A 23,082-nucleotide genomic window follows, 5' to 3' on the forward strand; every position below is an offset into this window, starting at 1 on the left:
AAGTCTCCCTGATGGCTAGATGAAGTAAAAAGCCATGTTAAGAAATCCACATTTCAGTTTAATGAAGTCCCATTTGTTTATTTTTGTTGTTGTTGCAATTGCCATGGCAGTCTTCTTCATGAAGTCTTTCCCCAGGCCAATATCTTCCAGTGTTTTTCCTATGCTTTCCTTGAGCATTTTTATTGTTTCATGCCTTAAATTTAAGTCCTTTATCCATTTTGAATCAATTTTTGTGAGTGGGGAAAGGTGTGGGTCCAGTTTCAGTCTTTTACATGTAGACATCCAGTTCTCCCAACACCATTTATTGAATAGGGAGTCTTTCCCCCAAGGTATGTTCTTGTTTGATTTACCGAAGATTAGGTGGTTGTAAGATGTTAGTTTCATTTCTTGGTTTTCAATTCGATTCCAAGTGTCTATGTCTGTTTTTGTGCCAGTACCATGCTGTCTTGAGCACTATGGGTTTGTAGTACAGACTAAAATCTGGTATGCTGATGCCCCCAGCTTTATTTTTGTTACTAAGAACTGCCTTAGCTATACGGGTTTTTTTCCGTTTCCATACAACACGCAGAATCATTTTTTCCAGATCTTGAAAGTACGATGTTGGTATTTTGATAGGAATGGCATTGAATAGGTAGATTGCGTACAGCTAAGGAGACAATAACCAAAGCAAAGATACAACCTACACAATGGGAAAGGATATTTGCATATTTTCAATCAGACAAAAGCTTGATAACTAGGATCTATAGAGAACTCAAATTAATCCACATGAAAAAAGCCAACAATCCTATATATCGATGGGCAAGAGACATGAATAGAACTTTCTCTAAAGATGACAGACGGTCTCTTGTCCCTGGTCCAAGATGGCGGACGAAGCCACCCGACGCGTGGTGTCTGAGATCCCGGTGCTGAAGACTAACGCTGGACCCCGAGATCGGGAGTTGTGGGTGCAGCGACTGAAGGAGGAATACCAATCTCTTATTCGGTATGTGGAAAACAACAAGAATGCGGACAATGATTGGTTCCGACTGGAGTCCAACAAGGAAGGGACTCGGTGGTTTGGAAAATGCTGGTACATCCATGACCTCCTGAAATACGAGTTTGACATTGAGTTTGACATTCCTATCACATATCCTACTACTGCTCCAGAAATTGCAATCCCTGAGCTGGATGGAAAGACAGCAAAGATGTACAGGGGTGGCAAAATATGCCTGACTGATCACTTCAAACCTTTGTGGGCCAGGAATGTGCCTAAGTTTGGATTAGCTCATCTCATGGCTCTTGGGCTGGGTCCATGGCTGGCAGTGGAAATCCCTGATCTGATTCAGAAGGGCGAGATCCAGCACAAAGAGAAATGCAACCAATGAAGGAGCAGGCCACTGGGCCAAAGGACCTTTGATAGGCTGCCTTCCTCTTTTCCTGTGCACCTTACTTATCCGCCTGCTTCCCCCTACACCCTATACCCCTAGTTGTTACTAAGTAGCTGTGGCAGGCCTAGCTGAAAAGAAAAAACAAAAACTAAAACACAGAACAGTATTGCTACTGAGTATCTAAGGCTGCACAGGGAAGAGACTGGACTGGGCCTTGGAAAATCAAGAGGTAATTTGTATCCCTTCCCCATGTGGAACAATGTGAGACCCTGGAGGCACAGGAGATAAATGAAAGTACATGCATAGCCTTTCTGGTTTCTGGAGACAACCCATCAATAAAAGCTGCTTCCTCTGGTAAAAAAAAAAAAAAAAAAAAAAAAAAAAATAAAGATGACAGACGAATGGCTAACAAACACATGAAAAAATGTTCATCATCTCTATATATTAGAGAAATGCAAATCAAAACAACCCTGAGATATCATCTAACCCCAGTGAGAATGGCCCACATCACAGAATCTCAAAACTGCAGATGCTGGCGTGGACGTGGAGAGAAGGGAACACTTTTACACTGCTGGTGGGACTGCAAACTAGTACAACCTTTCCGGAAGGAAGTATGGAGAAACCTCAAAGCACTCAAGCTAGACCTCCCATTTGATTCTGCAAACCCATTACTGGGCATCTACCCAGAAGGAAAAAAATCCTTTTATCATAAGGACACTTGTACTAGACTGTTTATTGCAGCTCAATTTACAATCGCCAAAATGTGGAAACAGCCTAAATGTCCGCCAACCCAGGAATGGATTAACAAGCTGTGGTATATGTATACCATGGAATACTATGCAGCTATTAAAAAAATGGAGACTTTACATCCTTCGTATTAACCTGGATGGAAGTGGAAGACATTATTCTTAGTAAAGCATCACAAGAATGGAGGAGCATGAATCCTATGTACTCAATTTTGATATGAGGACAATTAATGACAATTAAGGTTATGGGGGGGGAAGCAGAAAGAGGGACGGAGGGAGAGAGGTGGGTCCTTGGTGTGTGTCACACTTTATGGGGGCAAGACATGATTGCAAGAGGGACTTTACCTAACAATTGTAATCAGTGTAACCTGGCTTATTGTACCCTCAATGAATCCCCAACAATAAAAAAATAATAATAATAATAAAAAAAAAAGAAATCCACATTTCATGGAACTGTGGCCAACTGTGGTCACAAAAAGCCAAGGCCTTCAGTCCTGCAATCATAGACATCAGCTTTGCCAGCAAATCCTGTAACTTTGAGAATAGATTCATCGCAAGTGGGGCCTCTTGATCAAGGCCAACAGCTTGAATGTTCCCTGTGAGACCCAGCTTAGCCATACTGTATGCCTGAGCCACAGAAACACTGACAAATTGAGTATGTGTTGAATTATGAAATTTGTGATAGTTTGCTACCATAGTAATAAACAAAAATTATATAAAAACTTCCTTAAAATTCTACTTTTCTGTACTAAAAGTTCAATAAATATTAGTTTTTGATACTTCCTTCCACCCACAGAGGCAGCAGAATGTCCATGTTCAGAAAGAATGTTCTATAAGTAGATGCTGGGTTAAAAATCTGGCTCTATCAGTTATCAGTCACTAAATGGTGAATAGGTAACAACTTTTCTGAGACTTCAATTTCTATTTTTATAATGGAAACAAAAGCTCTGTATATGAATTGAATATGAAGTTGAATATGAGGATAAGTTGAATTATAACTGGAACAATATTGTACACATACCAAGTCCCTGTACATGTTAGAATTGTTACTATGACCATGATAGACATTTGTTGTAGCCAATAAAGTAGTTTTCCTTTTAATTTGTCACTTTCTTAATTTATCTTTTCTAAGGTAAAATATTAGATAAAATTATTTAAAATAATTTGAAGATATGTTAAGAAATACTATTAGTACTTATTAAAAATTATAAGATAGACAATAAAAAAATCTCCAATTCTTTTTTTTTTTTTGCAGTTTTTGGCCAGGGCTGGGCTTGAACCCACCACCATCGGCATATGGGGCCGGGGTCCTACTCCTTTGAGCCACACACACTGCCCCTCCAATTCTTGTTTTAGACTTACTTTCCCCATGAACTTTAGAATTTCTTGGGAATTCAAAAAGAAATGTTATATTTGAAATATTTTAGTAGTACTTTCTTTGATTTCTCTGAAGAACTATAAAATATTACAAAAGGCATTTAATTTCCAATACACAGGGAAAAACTTTGTCAAAATGATACCACGATGTACAATTTCAAGTAATTATAGTTTTCAAGGGGGGCACTAGTTAGTTAAAATACAAATGTTGAATTCTGGGCAACCGATTGCTTTGATGATTGTACGTAATACAACATTGTTCATTTTGTTCCACACTGTTTTATCAGTCATTAGGAAACAGTCACATAAATGACCACTCATGAATTCCATTGAAAGTGGTAATTTTAAATGATCTTTTTTCTTTTTAAAAATTCCACAAATAATTCATGAAAATTTTTTTTGGTAAAACATTAAAATAATATGAATGTGTAGTGAATAAAATTGAAGTTTTATTTCATCTGAATGTGACAAATTACTTCCTCTAACTACTACAAAATTTTTATATGACACTCAGGGGCATTTTTCTATGCAATCTCTGTGAGTATATGTGTATGTATGAATATTGAAAGATATATTTATAAATATAAGAGTAGGGAAATGTTTAATTTACAAAACTTCTTGCTTTTTGAAATGCCATCACAATTATTTCTTTTTTAAAATTAATTAATTTTTTTTTTTTTTTTTTTTTTTTTTTTTTTGTAGAGACAGAGTCTCACTTTATCACCCTTGGTAGAGTGCCGTGGCGTCACACAGCTCACAGCAACCTCCAACTCCTAGGCTTAGGCGATTCTCTTGCCTCAGCCTCCCAAGTAGCTGGGATTACAGGCGCCCGCCACAACGCCCGGCTATTTTTTTGTTGCAGTTTGGCCGGGGCCGGGTTTGAACCCACCACCCTCGGCATGTGGGGCCGGCGCCCTACCCGCTGAGCCACAGGCGCCGCCCAAAATTAATTAATTTTTATTTATTCTTTTTTTTTTTTTTTTTTAGAGACAGAGTCTCACTTTATCACCCTCGGTAGAGTGCTATGGCGTCACAGCTCACAGCCACCTCCAACTCCTTGACTTATGCGCTTCTCTTGCCTCAATTTCCTGAGTGGCAGGAACTACAGGCACTTGCCACAATGCCTGGCTATTTTTTTGTTGTTGTTGCAGTTTGACCCGGCCCCTTGGTATATGGGGCCGGCATCCTACCCGCTGAGCCACAGGCACCGCCCATCGTTGCAATTATTTCATACTGATTGTTTTATAGCTCTCTCATTTCTTCTTAATTCTATAGAGTATTTGATATAACTACGTCACCATTTACGAATATCTATTGATAAAGATTTACATTAATTTAAGTCTTTTCTTATTTAAATACTTGGTTGTAATGAGCATCCAATTGTAATATTTACTATAAGTTGTGCACAATTTTAACGATATCTGCATATTTTAAAGTAAAAACTAGAACACAATAAATGCATACATTTAATATGTTTTTCTTCTGCTTGTTCATTTAACTCAATTTGACAAGTAATGCATTGACCAGGATATTTTTAAAGCCCTCCTTGGGGGTTAAATGTTTTCTTCTTCCCCTGGGATAAGCTTTATTGTCCTGCTGGGCTCAGTGGGGAAGGAGAGGGAGGGCAGGGGACCGAGAGAAATGTTGTGAGAAGGAAGAAGTATTTTATCACTGATGTTTAGAATTATTGGCTTTGGTCCTTTTTATGTTTGTTAGTAATTTTTTGACAGAAAATACACTGCCTTACTGTCTGAACCCCCGGTTGGCTACTTTCCTCCATTCCTCCACCTGTATCTCCGTGCATCGCCGATGCATTATTCTTCTGGAAATAAGAAGAGTGTTTGCTCATAGTTTTATATGCACGCTGTAACTGATGGTGATTACTCCTAAGACTATGTTTTATAATTAAAAGTGGAGAAATTGTGGAAAATTAGGAAATATGGTAAATAGGCCACAAACTAGATCATTAATTAGTATCTGCTTCCATAGCTCCGTAGAAGCAGTGAGTCCAAGCACTTCTCTAACATTAGTGTTACAGGTGACATTGATTAAAATGGACACATTGGTCATTTGCAGAGGCATGTAATTTGTCATATTTGTTATAGATTTTTTTGTAACACTTTCATTCTTATGACTTTGTCAACCACAAGATGAGTTTTTATTTCAGGGGCACAAACATGAATGTAAAATTTCTTTCTGTTCAACAGTATTTATCATGAAGCAGATTCACCTCATAGCAACGCAATAAAATTATTTGAAGTGAGAAGTTTTGTCACGTTGGCCATTCTTTAATGGCAGTTAACTTTTCCTTTATAATAAAATCATCATTACTAATAATATTACAAAGACAACATATACCACTCCTAATGTAGGCCTTACTTTTAACCTAATGGAAAAAGCTTTGGTGAACAATAATACTCTCTATGGTAAACTGTTCAGTATAGACTAATAATATTAAAACTTATTATCAAATATATCTTTCCAGTGTCATTTTTCTATTTTACATATTTCATTTCATTATTAAACTGCTATTTCAAAATTTTGATTTAATGATCACTTTTATTAAAATACTAATAATTGTAAAGTTATAATAGCTGATATATATTCCTGAAAATATGTTCTAAATAAATTTTTATTTTTTTATTTTTTTTACAACTTTGGATGTGCTTTATTATGCCATAAATTCCCAGGAGATAGAAGAAATGATATTTCGAAAAAGACTAATAATTTCACAAATAATTGTACCTTATTGACAACAGCCGAGTTTTCAAGAGTAATACACATGTACCTTCAGCTACCTTTTTAAAATCGCAACACTTTTTACAAATTTTAACGGGAAGTGTAACAGATTCTACTTTATTTTTCAACAGCTGGTGTAAAAATTTGTTTGTGAAATAAATACATATTTTAAGGAGATGGGGAAGGACTGTATGTGAAATGCTTTCCCTAAACTGTAAGGCTCCTATATTTGCATTTGGTATCATTATGTTAAAAAAGCAAATCATTGCTAGAAATGCTCCCTATAAACTGTAAAAAAATTTAAACCTCTCAGTCTTTAAAAGCATTAATACCCAATATAATTTTAAAGTGAAATGTTCTTTTATCCATATATTTAAGTAGAAAATTCAAATTAATTCTCTGAATTAAAAAACAACATACTAACATATCCTAAGGTTGTATATTGATAGCATTTTCACAACATCCAAAGTGAGGATGGAGACGTAGGCAATAAGCATATTTTTGCCATGTGCCTAGGGATGAACAAAGGGGGATGAGAACCTCACCACCAAGGCGGTACTGGGACCGGCACACCACTGTACTTCCCATGCAGAGTGAAAGTCCCCAAGAAGGAGGCCCTTCTGCAATAATTCTGCAACTGTATCAAATTTGGAAATCTAACATTGAACTTTTGTGAACAGTGGATATATACATACATGTGTATACACACGCTTATGCACACATGAAAACTGCTCCAGAGACCAGAAAAATTATTAAATAAACTAAAGGAACAAAAAAGCTGATAGGTAAAATTACATCAATTCTGTGTTTTCATTGGAAGATACTTCTGAGAATAAAGATGCTATAGCAGGTGTTTCTAAAACTAGCTCTGATCAGAACCATGAGATGATTAGCTTTAAAAATTCTCGAATCTAGGGTCTCACTCTAAACCTATCTAGGAGCTAAAGCAAAGGAATTCTTTTTAATTTCCTCAAGTCAGTTTGATGATCAGCCAAGCTTGAATCTTCTGAGCTGGGGAGAAGGGTAAAGCTAACCTACGTAAGGCCAGAGGTTTTTACAATTCAGTATCTGGTATTTCTCAGTTAGTCTGTGTTTTCTCCCCAAATGTCTTACCTTCTCTATTTTTCTAATAGTGAATTATATAAGGGCTTGTCAAGGGAAGGAAAATGTCAGCAGCCCACCACAAATGGATTTTACTATGTTCAAGCCACTTTCATACCTTAACTGGATAAAAGGATATTAGCGTTGCTGTTCCAGATTCTGCTATTAGGCAAGAATTTCATCATGCCTAATATGTGTTTTTAGGGCGGGGAGAGTTCTAACTTAACATAAAAATGTAATACCAAACAACCCTAAATACTAATAATACTTAATACAAGAAAAAATTTGTATGAATTCTTTATAAATGTTTAAAATTTTTCAGTGTTGGGGAGAGAATCCCTTAAATTTGAGATAGGGGAATATTCTCTCATGTGAAAAACTGTCACAGCATTATTCTCCAACTTAGTAATTAGGCAAAATATTTCAGTATTATTTCTGCTTACATACTGTTTTGTTAATATATGTGTACATGTTTTAACTGTGGATAAGTACTTTAGTTTTGATTTAAATGCATGTGATAATATAATCAAAATAGGGATTTTTTTTCTTATGTACTAAAATTGTATACATTTCCAGGCCCAAAGAATAAACAACTTTTAAATAGCCCATGTTCGCTAATAAGCCTTGGAACGGAAAAGAAAAAAAAAAAGAGAGAAAAACATAATACCTACATAAGAAATTTTACATTAAAATTACAATTGTATGTTTCTCCCGAAGTAAGTGATTTAAAAAAATTTTTAATATTCAAACACAAAATAGTAAATTTTCATTTACTGTCGCATAATTCAAGTATTTTCAATTTATGTTTAGCCAACAAGAACATTATAGTAAGTAACTTTTAAAATAGCTTTTCTTTTAAACGATTACTGTTATACAAAATAGTGCGATTATTACTCTAAATTGCTTAGAATAAGTGGAAAGAACAAATGACAGCAGACAAAAACCTTTCTGAGTAAGTCATCAACATATAAAAGGCTGCACACATCGGTAAGAAGGCATTTACAGGCAACTCCCCAAAAGCATTTGAATTCATGTAAACAAAGTCTATGGATCTCCTTCAGGGAGAGAATGTACTAATACACTCGAAGGGTTGTGACTTTAAATCATGTGTTATTTGAATACCACACAAAACCAAAAAGGTATTCCTATTATTTTAATAGCTGAAAGATGTTACTTATTTGTAAAATAAAAAGACATATTTTGAAAATAAACTAATAATGAAAAAGACATATTTTGAAACTAATAATGAAAAAGACATATTTTGAAAATAAACATCCATCTGTTTTCTAGAAATAAATATACATAGTTATTTTAATGTATTGCAGCATAGGAATACCTCCTAGCTTTGACCGTGACATTCAATCAGTAGTTTTAAAATATTCATTCCGCATTGTGCCTTGAATCTTCTACCTTGTCAGCTGCCCAACAACTTTCAAAAGAGTTTTATTTTCCTGCTTTAATTGCTCGTTCTCATCTTCTATGTCATCTAGATCTCTATTTAACAAGTCAATTTCTTCTTTGAGTTTTCCAATCATTTCCTCTTTATCCTGCATCAGTCTCGAAAGTCGCAGGTTTTCTTGCCTTTCTCTTACTACTTCCTTTTCAAGATATTCAATTTTCTTTTCCAATGTACTACTTGAGGCAAAAGTACCTGAGACGTTTGCATCCCTGTTATATCTAGCGAACCCACTCCTCTCTGTTCGGGGGTATCTACTTGAGATACCTTCTTCAGAGGCCGTGGTTGTGCTCTTCTATCTGCCTGCAACTGGTCTTGACGGGTCCTGCAGCACACAGGCAGTGCCCGGACCCAGGGAGCCGGCAGCCCCGTTCTGCGCCGTGCTCTGCTGTGTGACTGCGTCTTCTCGTCTCCGCTCTTTCTGTCCTGCTTCATCATCTTTATACTCATCTAAGCACTCCGCGGCGGGATGTTGACCACGCCGGTGGAGCGCCGCTTCTCCCGCAGCTTCCTCTTCTCGATCTGTTCCTTGCCTTTCCTGGCACTGGGGCCCGAGCTCTTGCCCTTCTCCGGGGCGCCGGCCCGGTCGTCGTCGCCCCGGGACGACTGTGCCCCCGAGGCGGCGGCTGGGAGCTCCTCTTCCGGCCACCGGGGCCGGGTGCCGCCCGGGTCAGCGCCGCGGGGCCGACGGCGCAGTTCACGCCCCCGGGAGCGGGGGCGGCAGGTGCGGCCGCGCCTCCCGGGAGGTTGTTGTTGAGCTCGTTGGCCGCGGCGGCCGCCGAGATGCCCAGCGCCGCTACCGGGGGCTTCCCGCCTGGGTCGCCGCCGCCCCCGCCCGCGGTGGCCGGCCTGGGGGGTTCTGCTTGGCGCGCATCTCCTCGCGTTTCGCCTTCCACTCCTCCAGGAAGTCTGTAGTGCTGCCGCCGGTCCGGTAGCCACCGGTCGCCATATTCCCAGCGGGGCGGCTGGGCTCCCGCCTCAGGCCGCCCACCCGGCTCCGGCCGCTACCGCCGCCTCCTCTCCGCGACCGGGAGGATGAGAGGGAACGACCTCCGGGCGCGGGGCGGCCGCGCTCCCCCGGCAGCACAGGCAGGTCTAAGGGGGGAAACAAAAGGGCCTAAATAAATTTTTAAAGGAAGATTTTTGATAAATGAAGAGTTGCTTCATAATCTGTAAAGGTATTTTTCTTTCATTATTTTACATAAAGTATAAAGGATTAATTTAGAATATATAAACTTAATGATAATTTAAAAACATATTTTTAATGTTTATCTCTATTAAAGAATATGACATGATATATGGACCCTCAAAGTGTTGTAGATATCGATAGTAATGATACTCAATCAGATACCACATACAAAAGTATCCAAAGGTCTTTTAGAGACAGGGTTTCATTCTGTTGCAGTGATGAGATCATAGCTCTTTAGGGTCTTAAACTCCCACTCTGAAGCAATCCTTCTGCCTCAGTTTCCCAAGTAATGAGGACCATAGGTGTGTGCCACCACATTCTGCTAATGTTTCTGACTTTTGTAGAGACAAGGGTTTTTCTGTGTTGCCTAGGCTGATGTTGAACTCCTGGTCTTAAGTGATCCTGCCAACTCAATCTCTCAAAGTGCTGGGATTACAGGTGTGAGCCTATCACAGCCCAAAGATTTATTAATCTCCATTGCTACTAAGGGTAACAAAAACATCAGAAAAGTTAAATTATAACCTATTCTAAATAACTAGCCTAGTCGGGTGTGGTGGCTCACACCTATAATCTCAGCACTCTGGGAGGCCCAGTGGTGTGGATTGCCTGAGCTCATAGGCTCGAGACCAGTGTAAGCCAGAGTGAGACCCCGTCTCTAAAAGTAGCTGGGTGTTGTGGCGGGAGCCTGCAGTCCCAGCTATTGGGGAGGCTGAGGCAAGAGAATCACTTGAGCCCAAGAGTTTGAGGTTGCTCTGAGATATGATGCCATGGCACTCTACCAAGGATGACAAGGTGAAAATGTGTCTCAACAAAAAAAGGAGGGCTATCTTTTGATAACTTAATGGCAAATAACATTACGGTTATTGCCATCATAGTAAAACATAAAATATGTCTTATGTGTTGTTACTAACAATGAAATTTCAATATAAAACATGATTCTACCAACTTTGACATATACATCTTGTTGATACTTCTGACATTGTAAAACCTGGAAGGGACTAAGAAAACTTAATGAAAGTACTGAAAATGGAGGAATATATTCACTGTACCTCGATAAGTAATCTTTAATAAGTTAAAGAGAGGTACTTACATATTTAGGTGCTAGCTTTGCAAAATATGACTGGGACAGGAAAAGTTAAAGTGCACTAAAATCTTATGTCAATACACTTGCAATGGATATTAATTACTTTCATTTAAATAGATACAGATATACACATATACGTTGGCTAAATTTGCAAGTGAAACTCTAAAGAAATAATTTTCAAGCTTTTCAAACAGTTGGAACAAAACCCATAAGTATATTAAGAAATGCATATAAACTTAGCAAAAGAAGAAATGGATGGTGAATAGGGAATATAGTACAGGGTGGGCATAAATTTCCAGTGCAATTTACTAGGTTAAACTATTTTAAATTGCACATGAATTTTATGTCCACCCTGTGTATTAAATGGAAAATAATGAGTAAATGCAAATATATTACTTTTTTTTTTTTTTAATTGAGACAGAGTCTCAAGCTCTCACCCTGGGTAGAGTGAGGTGGCGTAATAGCTCAAAGCAATGTCAAACTCTTGGACTCAAGTGATTCTCTTGCCTCAGCCTCCCAAGTAGCTGGGACGACAGGGGCCTGCCACCACACCAGCTATTTTTAGAGACAAGGTCTCACCTGGCTCAGGCTGGTGTTAAATCAGTGAGCTCAGGCAATCCATCTGCCTCGCTCTCCCACAGTGCTAAAATAGCAGGAGTGAACCACCTCGCCCAACCCCGAAAGAGTTAATTTTTGATAATGACTGGGGGAGATTGGTCGGGTTTAGCACAAACTAGGTTTTTAGAGAAAATGAGTTCAAGAAACTAAGAGACTAGTGTATTAGAAGATGCATTTATTTACATGGATACGAAATCCGAGATGAGTTGGTATTGAAGAGACTGACAGTAAACAAGTGCTAAAAATCTTCAAAAAAGGAGGAAGATTGCTAGATAACAATAAAGGAGTGGTAGTGGTATGGACACGTGTGATTCAAAGTCATGGGCGGGAATGTCTTTAGAAGTGCCGAACAATAGAAAGGAGAATGTCTACATTTTCTCCAAGATCTGTGATAAAAGAGATGTGGGGCGGAAAATAGAAATGGCCCATTTTAATGTCTCCAGAGAATATCCAGATTTAGACTATAACTACAAAGTAAAATGGTCCTTCAGAGAGGCAGCATATATATGCTCATATATATGAATACACATACAATATAGATAACATCATAGATTATAAGCAGTAAGTGCCAAAGGCCACTGTAAATGAAATTCAGAGTAGAAAATGAGCAGTAGACAGGATTAGAATTGGGAAATCTGAAGTTACATGACATTGATAGTGTGGAAATGGAATCTGAGTGTTACCTGATAAAAGAGGGATAAAGGATATAATCAGATTAGCTCTGATGATCCCATGGCACAGAGTAATGGCGAGTTTGGGGGACAGTGAAAAGCTCATGTTTAAGGATTAGCCCCCTTTCAAAAGAGACTTGAAGGCTTAGAGATCCCTACGTCTATTCCCTGGGGGCCAGACATCCTCTTGGTTTATGAGGAGACTTTTTTAGGACTAATACTACTCACAGACAATGAAAGACACAATAGGTATCATTAAAACAAAACAAAATGAAAATGGCTCTATCAAAATGGTATGTAATGTTATGAAGTATTTTTACTTAATTATATTGTGTGCCTGCTGGAAGTCTTTTCTTCCATTACATTACTGTACAAAAAAAAATCCCTTTTATGAAAACATTTCAAAATTCAAACTCAGGAGTTTTTATATTATAAACATTTAGCAGAACATGGACTAATCAAGGAAAATTTAATTTTCTCCTTTTAAAGTAAATCTCTGCTTGAGACATTGAATATTCTCTTTGAGTTGTTACCCAAAAAATAATTTAAAAAAATACCCAACTAATACCACATCTTCCATAAAGCCGAGAAACTCCTAAAAGGCATCTAGAACAGATACTATTTCTCATACCCTAATTATGAGGTTTTTAGCTAAAAATTTGGCGTAATTCATATGCTTCCTGGAAATTAAAAAAGTTTGAAAGTATAGCCTTTGAAAAAGAAACATTGCTGCTTAACATGAAGCATTTGATTTCTAATAAAAGTACAGAAATTTCTCTAATTTCTGTTCATACTGATTTTAACCTAGCTAGCAAATTCACCAGGAAATGGCTTGTAGGAAGTGAGCATTACTGAAAACAGGTTATGGGCACAACTCTGCCAGAAGCTCTTGGAAACACACATCTGATCCATCTAATAATAATCAAGCTCAGAAAAAATTAATTTTTTCTTTTTTATTTCTACAGAATACTCTAGTTTCATTCCTCCTAATATCTACTTGCCAATTTAAGAAAAGTTTCTTTCTCTAAAATGGTCTTTTGGTTCACACACACACACACCAAACTACACAGTAAGATTATAGTAAAAGGCTCCAGACAATAAGAAGAAAAATAGTACTAGACTATGAACTTATGATATATTGCCCTTACCTGGGAATACTGCATCTTTTAAATTTCTTATTTTTTTCTTTTTGAGTTTTTAAAGGATATGGACATCACTTCTAAATGTTTATGAAGTTAGCCAGCGTACCAGCTTGGAAAAAAAAAAAAAAAAAAAACAACATGTCAACTAAATCTAATTTTTTTCTATCTTTTTTTTCTTTTCCTTTCTTTTTCCTTTTTTCTTTTTTTTTTTTTTTTTTAAAGACGTCTCCACTCTGTCAACAGTCTAGCCTGCAGTGGCATTATCATAACTCACTGCAACCTCACAGACCTGGACTCAAGTGATCCTCCTGCCTCAGCCTCCTGAGTAGCTGGGACTACAGAAGTATGCTGCCATGCCAGCTATTTTTTTTATTTTTTCTACATTTAGTAAAGAGGGGAGTGAGTGTCTTGATTTTGTTCAGGCTAATTTGCAGCTCCTGACCTCAGGGAATCTTCCTGCCATGGACTCAGAGAGCTCTAGGATTACGGATGTGAGCCACCATGCCTAGTCCTCCAAGTCTACCAGTTCTAAGTTAAAAGTGTCTCTAAGTTACTGAAGTATGGGAGTCTTAAGGGAGGTTTATGAGGCAATTAAGAATCAGTTATGTTATCATTCAAAACATATATAAATGTAAAAGACATATACATATGTCAAAGATATTGTGACAGTGTTAGAAGTATTTTTAACCATATCAGTCCTAGTCTAAAAATATACCGTATAGTCCTGTGTTATTTTTGTCTACATATTAAACATGAAGGCATAATTTAATATATGTCGTTTATGTTTTCAATCTTTGATAAACCTGAAAACTCTTGCATTTCAAGTGAACTCAATTTGATAGTTTAAGGTTTACAAATTCAATGTGAATTGCTCAAAAATTTGATAATTCCTTGTTACATAAAATGGAAAAAAAATCTGAGTAACAGGATTTTAATCCTATTCTAGCAAGCAAAAGTGAGATCAAGGACATGTGAAATCAGGCTGATAACAAAAGATAGCACAACTTTTCTAGAGTTTACAATTCAGGTATTTTTAGTATATTAGAAAAGTTATGTAACATTCACCTTGATCTAATTCCAAACATTTTTATCATGACAAAAAGAAAGATCATACCTGTTAGCAGTTACTCCTCATGTCCCTTCATCCCCTTAAGTGCCTGGATGGCCTCAGTTCCTGGCAATCACTAATGTGCTTTCTGTCTTTATCTATGTGTCTGTTCTGGACATTTCATATCAATGGACTCATACAATATGTCGCTTTATATGTTGTTCTGCTCTTTGACCTAGCAAGGCTTCAAGATTCATACATGTAGCAAATATTGATACTTCATTCCTTTTTATGAATGTGGCTGAACAGTATTCCATTATTTGCATATCCATTGTTTTGCTATTCCTAAGATGATGTACATTTAGGTTGCCTTTAATTTTTATTATGAATAATGATGCTACGAATATTCACATACGAGTTTTTGTATGGCCACATGCTTTCAATTCTCTTGGGTATATATCTAGGGGTAGAAATACTAGACCATATGGTTATTCTATGTTTACAATATTGAAGAACTGTCAAATTGTTTTCCAAAGTGGTTGCACCATCTTACATTCTCACCAGCAACCTACCAATGCTCCAGTTTCTCCACATTCTCACCAATGCATGTTATTATCCATCTTTTTCATTATAGTCAATCTTGCATGTGTGAAGGGGCATCTCCTTGTGTTTTTTTTTTAATATTTATTTTTATTTAACCATAGCTGTGTACATGAGTATGATCGTGAAGCACCATACACTTGGTTCATAGATCGTTTGACACATTTTCATCACATTAGTTAACATAGCTTTTGTAGCATTTTCTTAGTTATTTTGCTAAGACCTTTACATTCCACATTTACTAGGATTCACATATACCCTTGTAAGATGCACCACAGGTGTAATCCCATTAATCCCCCTCCTTCCCCCTCCCTCCCCTCCCTTTCCCCTTTCTCCCTATTCTTAGGTTGTAACTGGGTTATAGCTTTCATGTGAAGGTCCTACATTAGTTTCATAATAAGGGTGAGTACACTGGGTACTTTTTCTTCCATTCTTGAGACACTTTACTAAGAAGACTGGTTTTGATGAGCATTTCCCTATTGACTAATGATGCTGAATATCTCTTCATGTTCTTTTTAAGCATTGGCATATTTTCTTTGGAGAAATATCCATTCAAATTCTTGCTATTTTTTATTGTATTGTTTTAATGTTTATTATTTACCTATTTATATTTACCTATTTCATAGGTATTTTTTATACATTCTAGAAACAAGTTCCTTATCAGATGTATAATTTTAAAATAGTTAATCGCATTCTCTGTTTCATCTTTTCAGTTTCTTGGTGGTGTCCTTTGAAGGATATTTGTTTTTTTCATTTTGGTGAAGTCAAATTTATCTCTTTTATGGTGAAGTCAAATTTATCTCTTTTATGTTTGTCGTTCGTGTTTTTCAAGTCATGTCTGAGAAATGTTTGTCTAATCTAAGGGCTTAAAAACTACAGTAAGTAGTGATCTTTTCCTACTTTCACCATTTTCTCTTGGCTCTGCCTTTCAATAGTTGGATGATGTGTCTAGGTATGCATCTCATTGCATTGTTACATATTATGTAGAATTCTTTAAGATTCCTGAACAGTAAAATCCATGTTTTTCTTCAGATTTTGGAAGTTTTTAGCTATTGTTTCTTCAAATATATTTTATATTTACTCTCTTCTTGGGATGTCCATTGTGCATACTCTCTCCATATACTGATATGAATGACTGTGCATCCTCCATATATGTGTACAAATGATGGCATCCCATAGACCTCTAAGCCCCATTCAATTATCTTCATTATTTTTTCTATCAGTTCTCCAGACTGGAAAATACCACTTGACTTATCTTAATGTTTACTGATCCTTTTGAACTCTGTTGTTCAGTCCCTGTATTAAAATTTCATTTTGGCTATTTTAATTTCGAATTCCCACATTTATATTAGAACCTGTCATATTTCTCTCTCTTTACTTATATTGTTCATTTGGTTGATTATATTTTCCTACATTACTTTAGTTCTTTACATTGTCTCTTTTTGGTTCTTTTTACATATTTCAAACAGCTGATTTAAAAATTTATCTAGTAAGTTCCATGTCTAGGATTTATTAGGGAAAGTTTCTTTTGACTGATTTTCTTCCTGTGTTTGACTCAAACATTTCTGTTTCTTTGCATATCTCATAATTTTTTGTTGCATATTCTCACATTTTAAGTAATGTCATGTAGCAACTCTGGAAATTAAGACACCCCACCACCTGCCTTTATAGAATTTGATATTATTCTTTATATTATTTTTTGACACATTATTTGTTCATTAAATTTACAAACCAATCCTGTTGAAATCTATGATCATTTTTGTGTATGATCTCTGTGATATCGCTACTCAATTAGATGAATGGTCAGCTAAGGATTGGTCAAAGTTTTCTTAAATGCCTTGTATTATCCATAAACTGTTGGTATATGCTGAGGGGAATCTGTATTTTTGGTATTATTTATTTCAGATTAATATGGGGTACATACAATTGTGTGGTACTATTTGCATTTTCAAGGTACTTGTGACCTCCAAGTGTAGAAGTGTGCCATTTACTGGTACATTGTACATCTTTCATGAGAACTTAACCAAACTCTTTCCCCTCTTCTTGAACTTAATTTTTTCTTTCATGTGTGCACATTGCTGTTAATCAACAAGTTTCAAATTAGTATGAGTGTACAGGATGCTTGAGTCTTTTCTCATGAAGACAAATGGCCAACAAACTCATGACAAAAAAAAAATGCTCATCATCTCTAATTATTAGAGAAATGTAATTCAAAACCACTTTGAGGTATCACCTAACCCCAGTGACAATATCCCACATCTCAAGGACTCTAATCAACAGATGCTGATGTGGGTGCAGAGAGAAGGGAACACTTCTGTGCTGTTGGTGGGACTGCAAACTAGTATTGCCTATATGGAAAACAAAAAAGTGTTGAGAGTCCTCAAAGAACTAAAAGTGGACCTTCCGTTAGACCTGCAATCCAATTGCTAAATATCTATCCAAAAGAATCTGTGTTTATCTTGAGGAACACTACCAGTGCACCAACTGGTCTGTCTTAGTTTCCACTTCCTGTTTGTGCAGTGTCAATGGCCAGCCAGGGGAGAGAGCGGAGGTCCTTCCTGGTTATGTGCACATCTGCAAGCATGAGTATGACCCCCTAAATTCCTTCTAAATTAAGGAATATGTTGAAGTTTTCCATATCCATCTATGGGTATCTTAAAACCTGGCTTTTATTTGTAAGCAAACTAATGTTGTTTATATAGTGATTATGCATTTAAATGTAATTCTTAAGTGTATCAAACAATAACAACTCTATTTTAAAACCTATAATAAATAGGATGTTATTCGATTTAACTTAATTCAAAATCATTTATGTGGTCAAAATTATCCATTGGCTCCTTGTGATTCATGGAATTTTTATAATGAAAAATTCTCCTAGCATCTTAAAATTCAATGATTACTTATATTTCCTTCTAACTTACTTTTTGCATTTGACTAGGGTACATCTGGAAAGTAATATTTATGAGATGCATACACACATATAGATGTAAAAGACAAAAAGTTAATAAATACATCTATCATTTATAATCATATTATGTTACTGTTAAATGTCCCCATTATTTTTTGATGCCTTAACTATTGTATGATTAATTGGATTTTCTTCTGAACTGTCATCCAAGTTTTTGAAGTTTTAAAATTTCCTCTCTATATCATTTTTAACATACTAAATATATACATATTTTATATGTGATCATTAAAAAAGTGGGTTAAGTTGTATTCATTTAATAAACAGTAGATGAAAACTGCCCCACATATCATAAACTTAATACAGGATTTCAAAGCTCTTAATACAGGATTTCAAAGGAAATTTTAAACTACCTATAATTAACTAGTCACTTAAAAATTAATAAATGTTCCTAAAATCTTGATTTATCAGAGGTGGCATTAAAAGTGTTTCTTTGTGAAAAAAATAGATGCTTTAATTTATTTAAAAATTTGTGGCTTTGGAACCTTAAGAACAAAAGCTGAAAACGTTATCACTTGTGTTTTATGGTTGGACTAATGTCTATTCCCAAGTGTTTCCTCCTTTTAACATAAAAAGATTTATAATTGTATGAATACATGTCCTATATGAGGTTGCTATCAGGATAAGTGTGATACACAGTATACCTGTAGGAAAACAATAAATGTTAATCACTACCTGCTTTTCCAGGTGAAGCAAATTAAGGCAAAGCACAATGAGATCAAACTGCAACAACAGCAGCTAATGAAAAAAATACAAAAAAGGATAAGAATCAGGGGAGCGTACAGTTAGTTCAATAGTTAGGAAGTTACCTTGCCTTTCCATATATAATGCTATCTGATTTATTATATAATAATATTACTTTATCTCTTCTACAATGTAATGTTATCTATACTTCTATTGTGTCATAAAGTTTGGGTTCACATTTTCCTGGTTTAAAACACATGTTGGTGACTACTTGGGTAAACAGAAATAACAAATATTGCGAACGTACTATTTCAAAATAAAAATCCAAACTTAAAATTTCACTAATTCAGAATTGGATAACAGCCTGAATTAATTAAAATAATTGTTTTCTTTCTTCAGTTGTAGATCAAGAGTGAAGTGATTAATGAACCAAATTGATTTAAATGATTAACATCACCTGCTGTTAATCAATATTTTATTTGAATTCTGGTAAAATTGTCATAATTTCTGTTCTCATCATTCACAGATATCTTTATAAAGGCTTTTGTGCTAGGAAGATTAATGCATTCCACAAAGATGTCTATATCCTAATCCCTAGAACCTGGGAATACTACCTTGTATGAAAAAAGGGACTTCCATATAGATCATGTTTAAGCACATTTAAATGGATAGATTTTTCTCGATTGTCCAGATGGACCTAATCTAATCACATGAAGCTTTTCTGGATGTGATCATAGAGAGATGTGAAGACAGATGAGAGAACTAGAGAGAAGGCAGCTTGAGGATGCAACTTACTATTGTTGGCTTTGAATACAGAGGAACAGGACAGCTAGACGCAAGACTTTGAGATGTACAAACTGTGTAATCAATAGAAATAATGTGTCCTTGTCCATTAAAAGCGAAGGGCAGGAATGAATACAAATTTGCAAATCCCAAACATACTACAGGGGAAAATCCTTCTATTTTATAACGTTAATGTTGTAACTGTTATTTTATAACGTTTTTACATCATTAAAATGGTTCCTAACCCAAGGAAATGGCTACTTAGCTGTAGAAATTTTAATGCCAGATATTTATAGCCATAGAACAGAATATCAGGAGCAAAGGTACCATCACTTCTCCCTCTTTTGAAAGTCACTTCTTACCATCCCAGTATTCCAAAAGGGGGGAGGAAGGCTGACTATCCATAACTTACAAAAGAAGCAATAGTACATACTAACAGTATATAAAGTATAAAACATTATTCCTTATATAATAGAATATATGGAATGCACAAGGCATTTATACCGTTAGATATAATTGATCACTACCTGTTCAGCAATAGAATATAATTTGAGCATGGAACAATGTGCTACTACTGTTTCAGAATATAAGTGTAAAAGCGAGAGAATGTTTCCTTGGTACAAATCAAACCATAACATTAAGAGGTTGGTTTTCTATTAAGACCAACTGTGCAGCTTAATGTGAATTAAAGTTTCTGGAAATTGTTTTCTTAATTATGCTAAGAAGCTTCTTGCTCATTTTATTTGTGGAAGTTCATTAGCTAATTCTCATCACCCCATGGAACATTCTCCAAATTTGGTCAAATGAATGGTCTTGATAAGAAGAGTACACAAAAAAATATCCATGGCAATGAACTTTGTATAAGAAAGTGAAATAGCACCTGAATGTATGTGTTGTTTTCTCATTATCTCTAATTTAAATGAATAAAGGATGATATGATATCTGAGGTATTTTTAACTAAATTGATATAAAAAAATAGAGTGGGAGTTAAAAAAGTAGTATCTGGATAGATGACCTTCTCATTTAGTCTATTCCAAGTCTCCAATGTTCCACTTTCCCATAGACTGTTACCACTTTAACGTGACAGTGAAGTAAAGGCATCTATGCCAGAGTCAGGGAGATATTCATGTTGAGACTAGGTAAAGTCATCATCAACTTCTAGGGTTCTGGTGTCTTGAGTGGGAGTGTATCAATTTTTGTTTTTGTCTTTTTTGAAAATTGTTCTGATTCCTCCTTAGTGGATGAAAACAATCAAAAATAGATACATTGTCTCAAATAGAATATCAGGTTCATTTCTTTTTGTAGAGAACCAAGGGGGTCTAGTGAAAGACAAAAAAAAAAAAAAAAAAAAAAATAGCCGGGCGTTGTGGCGGGTGCCTGTAGTCCCAGCTGCTGGGGAGGCTGAGGCAAGAGAATCGCGTAAGCCCAAGAGTTAGAGGTTGCTGTGAGCCGTGTGACGCCACGGCACTCTACCCGAGGGCGGTACAGTGAGACTCTGTCTCTACAAAAAAAAAAAATAACATAAAATAAAAAAAAAAATAAAAAGAATTAAAAAAAAAAAAAAAAAAGTAGGAGGAAGTCAGAGGTACGTGTCCAAAAAAGCTAAAGCTCAGAGTTTCCAGCATGGTCCATATGGGTCTCTTTGGTTCTGACTACCCAACCAGTTTGGGGAAGGCAGGTAGAACAGGGAAGTTTACACTTGAGCATTAAGAATGGTTCAAAATTACATACAAATCTCATCATCTAGTAAGAAAAAATTTAGAATTGTCGCTCAAAGATATTTATTAAAACTGACTAAATTAATGGACAGTTGTAATCATTTGTCCTGCAGTCTAGCAATACTATTCAAGAATTAGAGACAATTTTAGAAAAGAATTAGATACATACTCTACCCTGCAAGTGATAAAAAATAATATCCAGTGAACTAGATTTAATTTTGCAATGGTTAATATATTTTTAGGAGAATAAAACTGTACTCACTTATTCTGAATCATCCATCTAGAAAAGGATAAATGTCCCAGTAGTTTTTTCAATATCTACAAAAAACAAATTGATATTTTGATTGTGATTGCATTGAATCTGTAGAAAACGTTGCAAAGAACTGACATCTTGACCATACTCTTTATAAGAGTGTATCAATGAACAGGGAATAGCACTTCATTTATTCTTTGACTTTATTCAACAGAGTTTTCATCAAATAGATGTTGTATGTATTTTGTTAGATTTGTCTATGTATTTCATATTTGCTGCTAATATGGAAGTTATTGTGTTTTTAATCTAAAACTCTACTTGTTCATTATTGGTAGGTAAGAGAATAATTGACATTTGTATATGACCAGCATCCTGTAACTTTGCTATGATTACTTATCCATTCTAGGAGTTTTTCTGATGACTTTTATACATTTTCTATGTAAACAAACATGTCACTTGTTTTGTGTCTTCTTTCCCAAACATTTACCTTGCATTTCCTTTCTTGGCTTACTCCATTATTTGGGACTTCAGTATGATTTTGAAGAAAAAGTGGTGAGAGGAGGCATTATTACCTTATTCCTGAATTTATCTGGAAAGCTTCTAGTTTCTCCTCATTGAGTTTGACATTAGCTGCAGGTTTATCATAGATATTATTTACCAAGTTAAAATGTTTCCCTGCATTGCTGTTTCACTGAGAGGTTTTACCATTAATCAATGTTAGACTTTTGTCTAATAAATTTTCTGCATATGATCATATTATTTTGAACATAATCTTTGTATGCTGAAATCCAACTTGGCCATTCAAAACTGTACTAATTTAAATTAAAAATTCAAAGCTATTTTGGGAAAATTTATGAAGTACTAATAATTTACAAAAACTAAGAAGAGTATAAAATAATTTACGTAAATCCTAGATGATCTCTAAATGGACTTTTTATTATTGATTTTAAACTCTTATATCAGGAGTTGGTGTCCTGTTTTTCTTTTTAAGAAACTAATAAAAGAATATACTACCCTAAAATATGCTGTTTTGATGGATTATTTTGAGTTAAAGGCACATGAAAAACAGTAGATGCAACGTCACTCAGAGCTTCTATTTCTAAAAAAGATGGGAAAAAATTGCAATGAAAGATGCCCTTCCTATACAAATCTAAAAGTAATATTATTATGAAAAATGGGAAGTTGGGACTAAGAGAATTCTATATGAACTCTGTTAAAGTGACTTTTATTTTTTTTTATGCTTTACTACTCTTCGTTTCTTATGAAGGCTCCTGTAATTCATACAAATTGTATTAAGTAAATTTCTGTGCTTTTATCCTGTTGATATGGTTTATGTCAATTTAATTCTCAATCCTCAGTGAAAAACTCTAACAGGTTAATGGTAAGATTTTTTCACTTCTACACTGAGAAATGTAAGGTCAAGTACCTTGTTCAAGAAACAAAAGCAATGAAAAAGAAAGATTTAAACTCATGTTCTGTTTTTTTTTTTTTTTTTGGTAGAGACAGAGTCTCACTGCACAGCCCTCAGGTAGAGTGCCGTG

At 35.6% G+C, this 23,082-nt stretch overlaps 1 protein-coding gene and 1 pseudogene across 1 annotated transcript; one reads left to right on the forward strand and one right to left on the reverse strand.

Moving 5' to 3' along the window:
* Positions 1–846: 846 nt before the first annotated feature.
* Positions 847–1,722, forward strand: LOC128583187 (ubiquitin-fold modifier-conjugating enzyme 1-like). The gene has a single exon (XM_053587198.1). The coding sequence runs from the start codon at positions 861–863 to the stop codon at positions 1,362–1,364; it is 504 nt and encodes a 167-aa protein (XP_053443173.1). The 5' UTR covers positions 847–860; the 3' UTR covers positions 1,365–1,722.
* Positions 1,723–4,455: 2,733 nt separating this feature from the next.
* On the reverse strand, positions 4,456–18,837 carry LOC128583185 (PRKC apoptosis WT1 regulator protein-like; annotated as a pseudogene).
* Between the last annotated feature and the right edge of the window lie 4,245 nt (positions 18,838–23,082).

This window comes from Nycticebus coucang, chromosome 4, assembly GCF_027406575.1.
Source record: "Nycticebus coucang isolate mNycCou1 chromosome 4, mNycCou1.pri, whole genome shotgun sequence".
Classification (NCBI taxonomy): domain Eukaryota; kingdom Metazoa; phylum Chordata; class Mammalia; order Primates; family Lorisidae; genus Nycticebus; species Nycticebus coucang.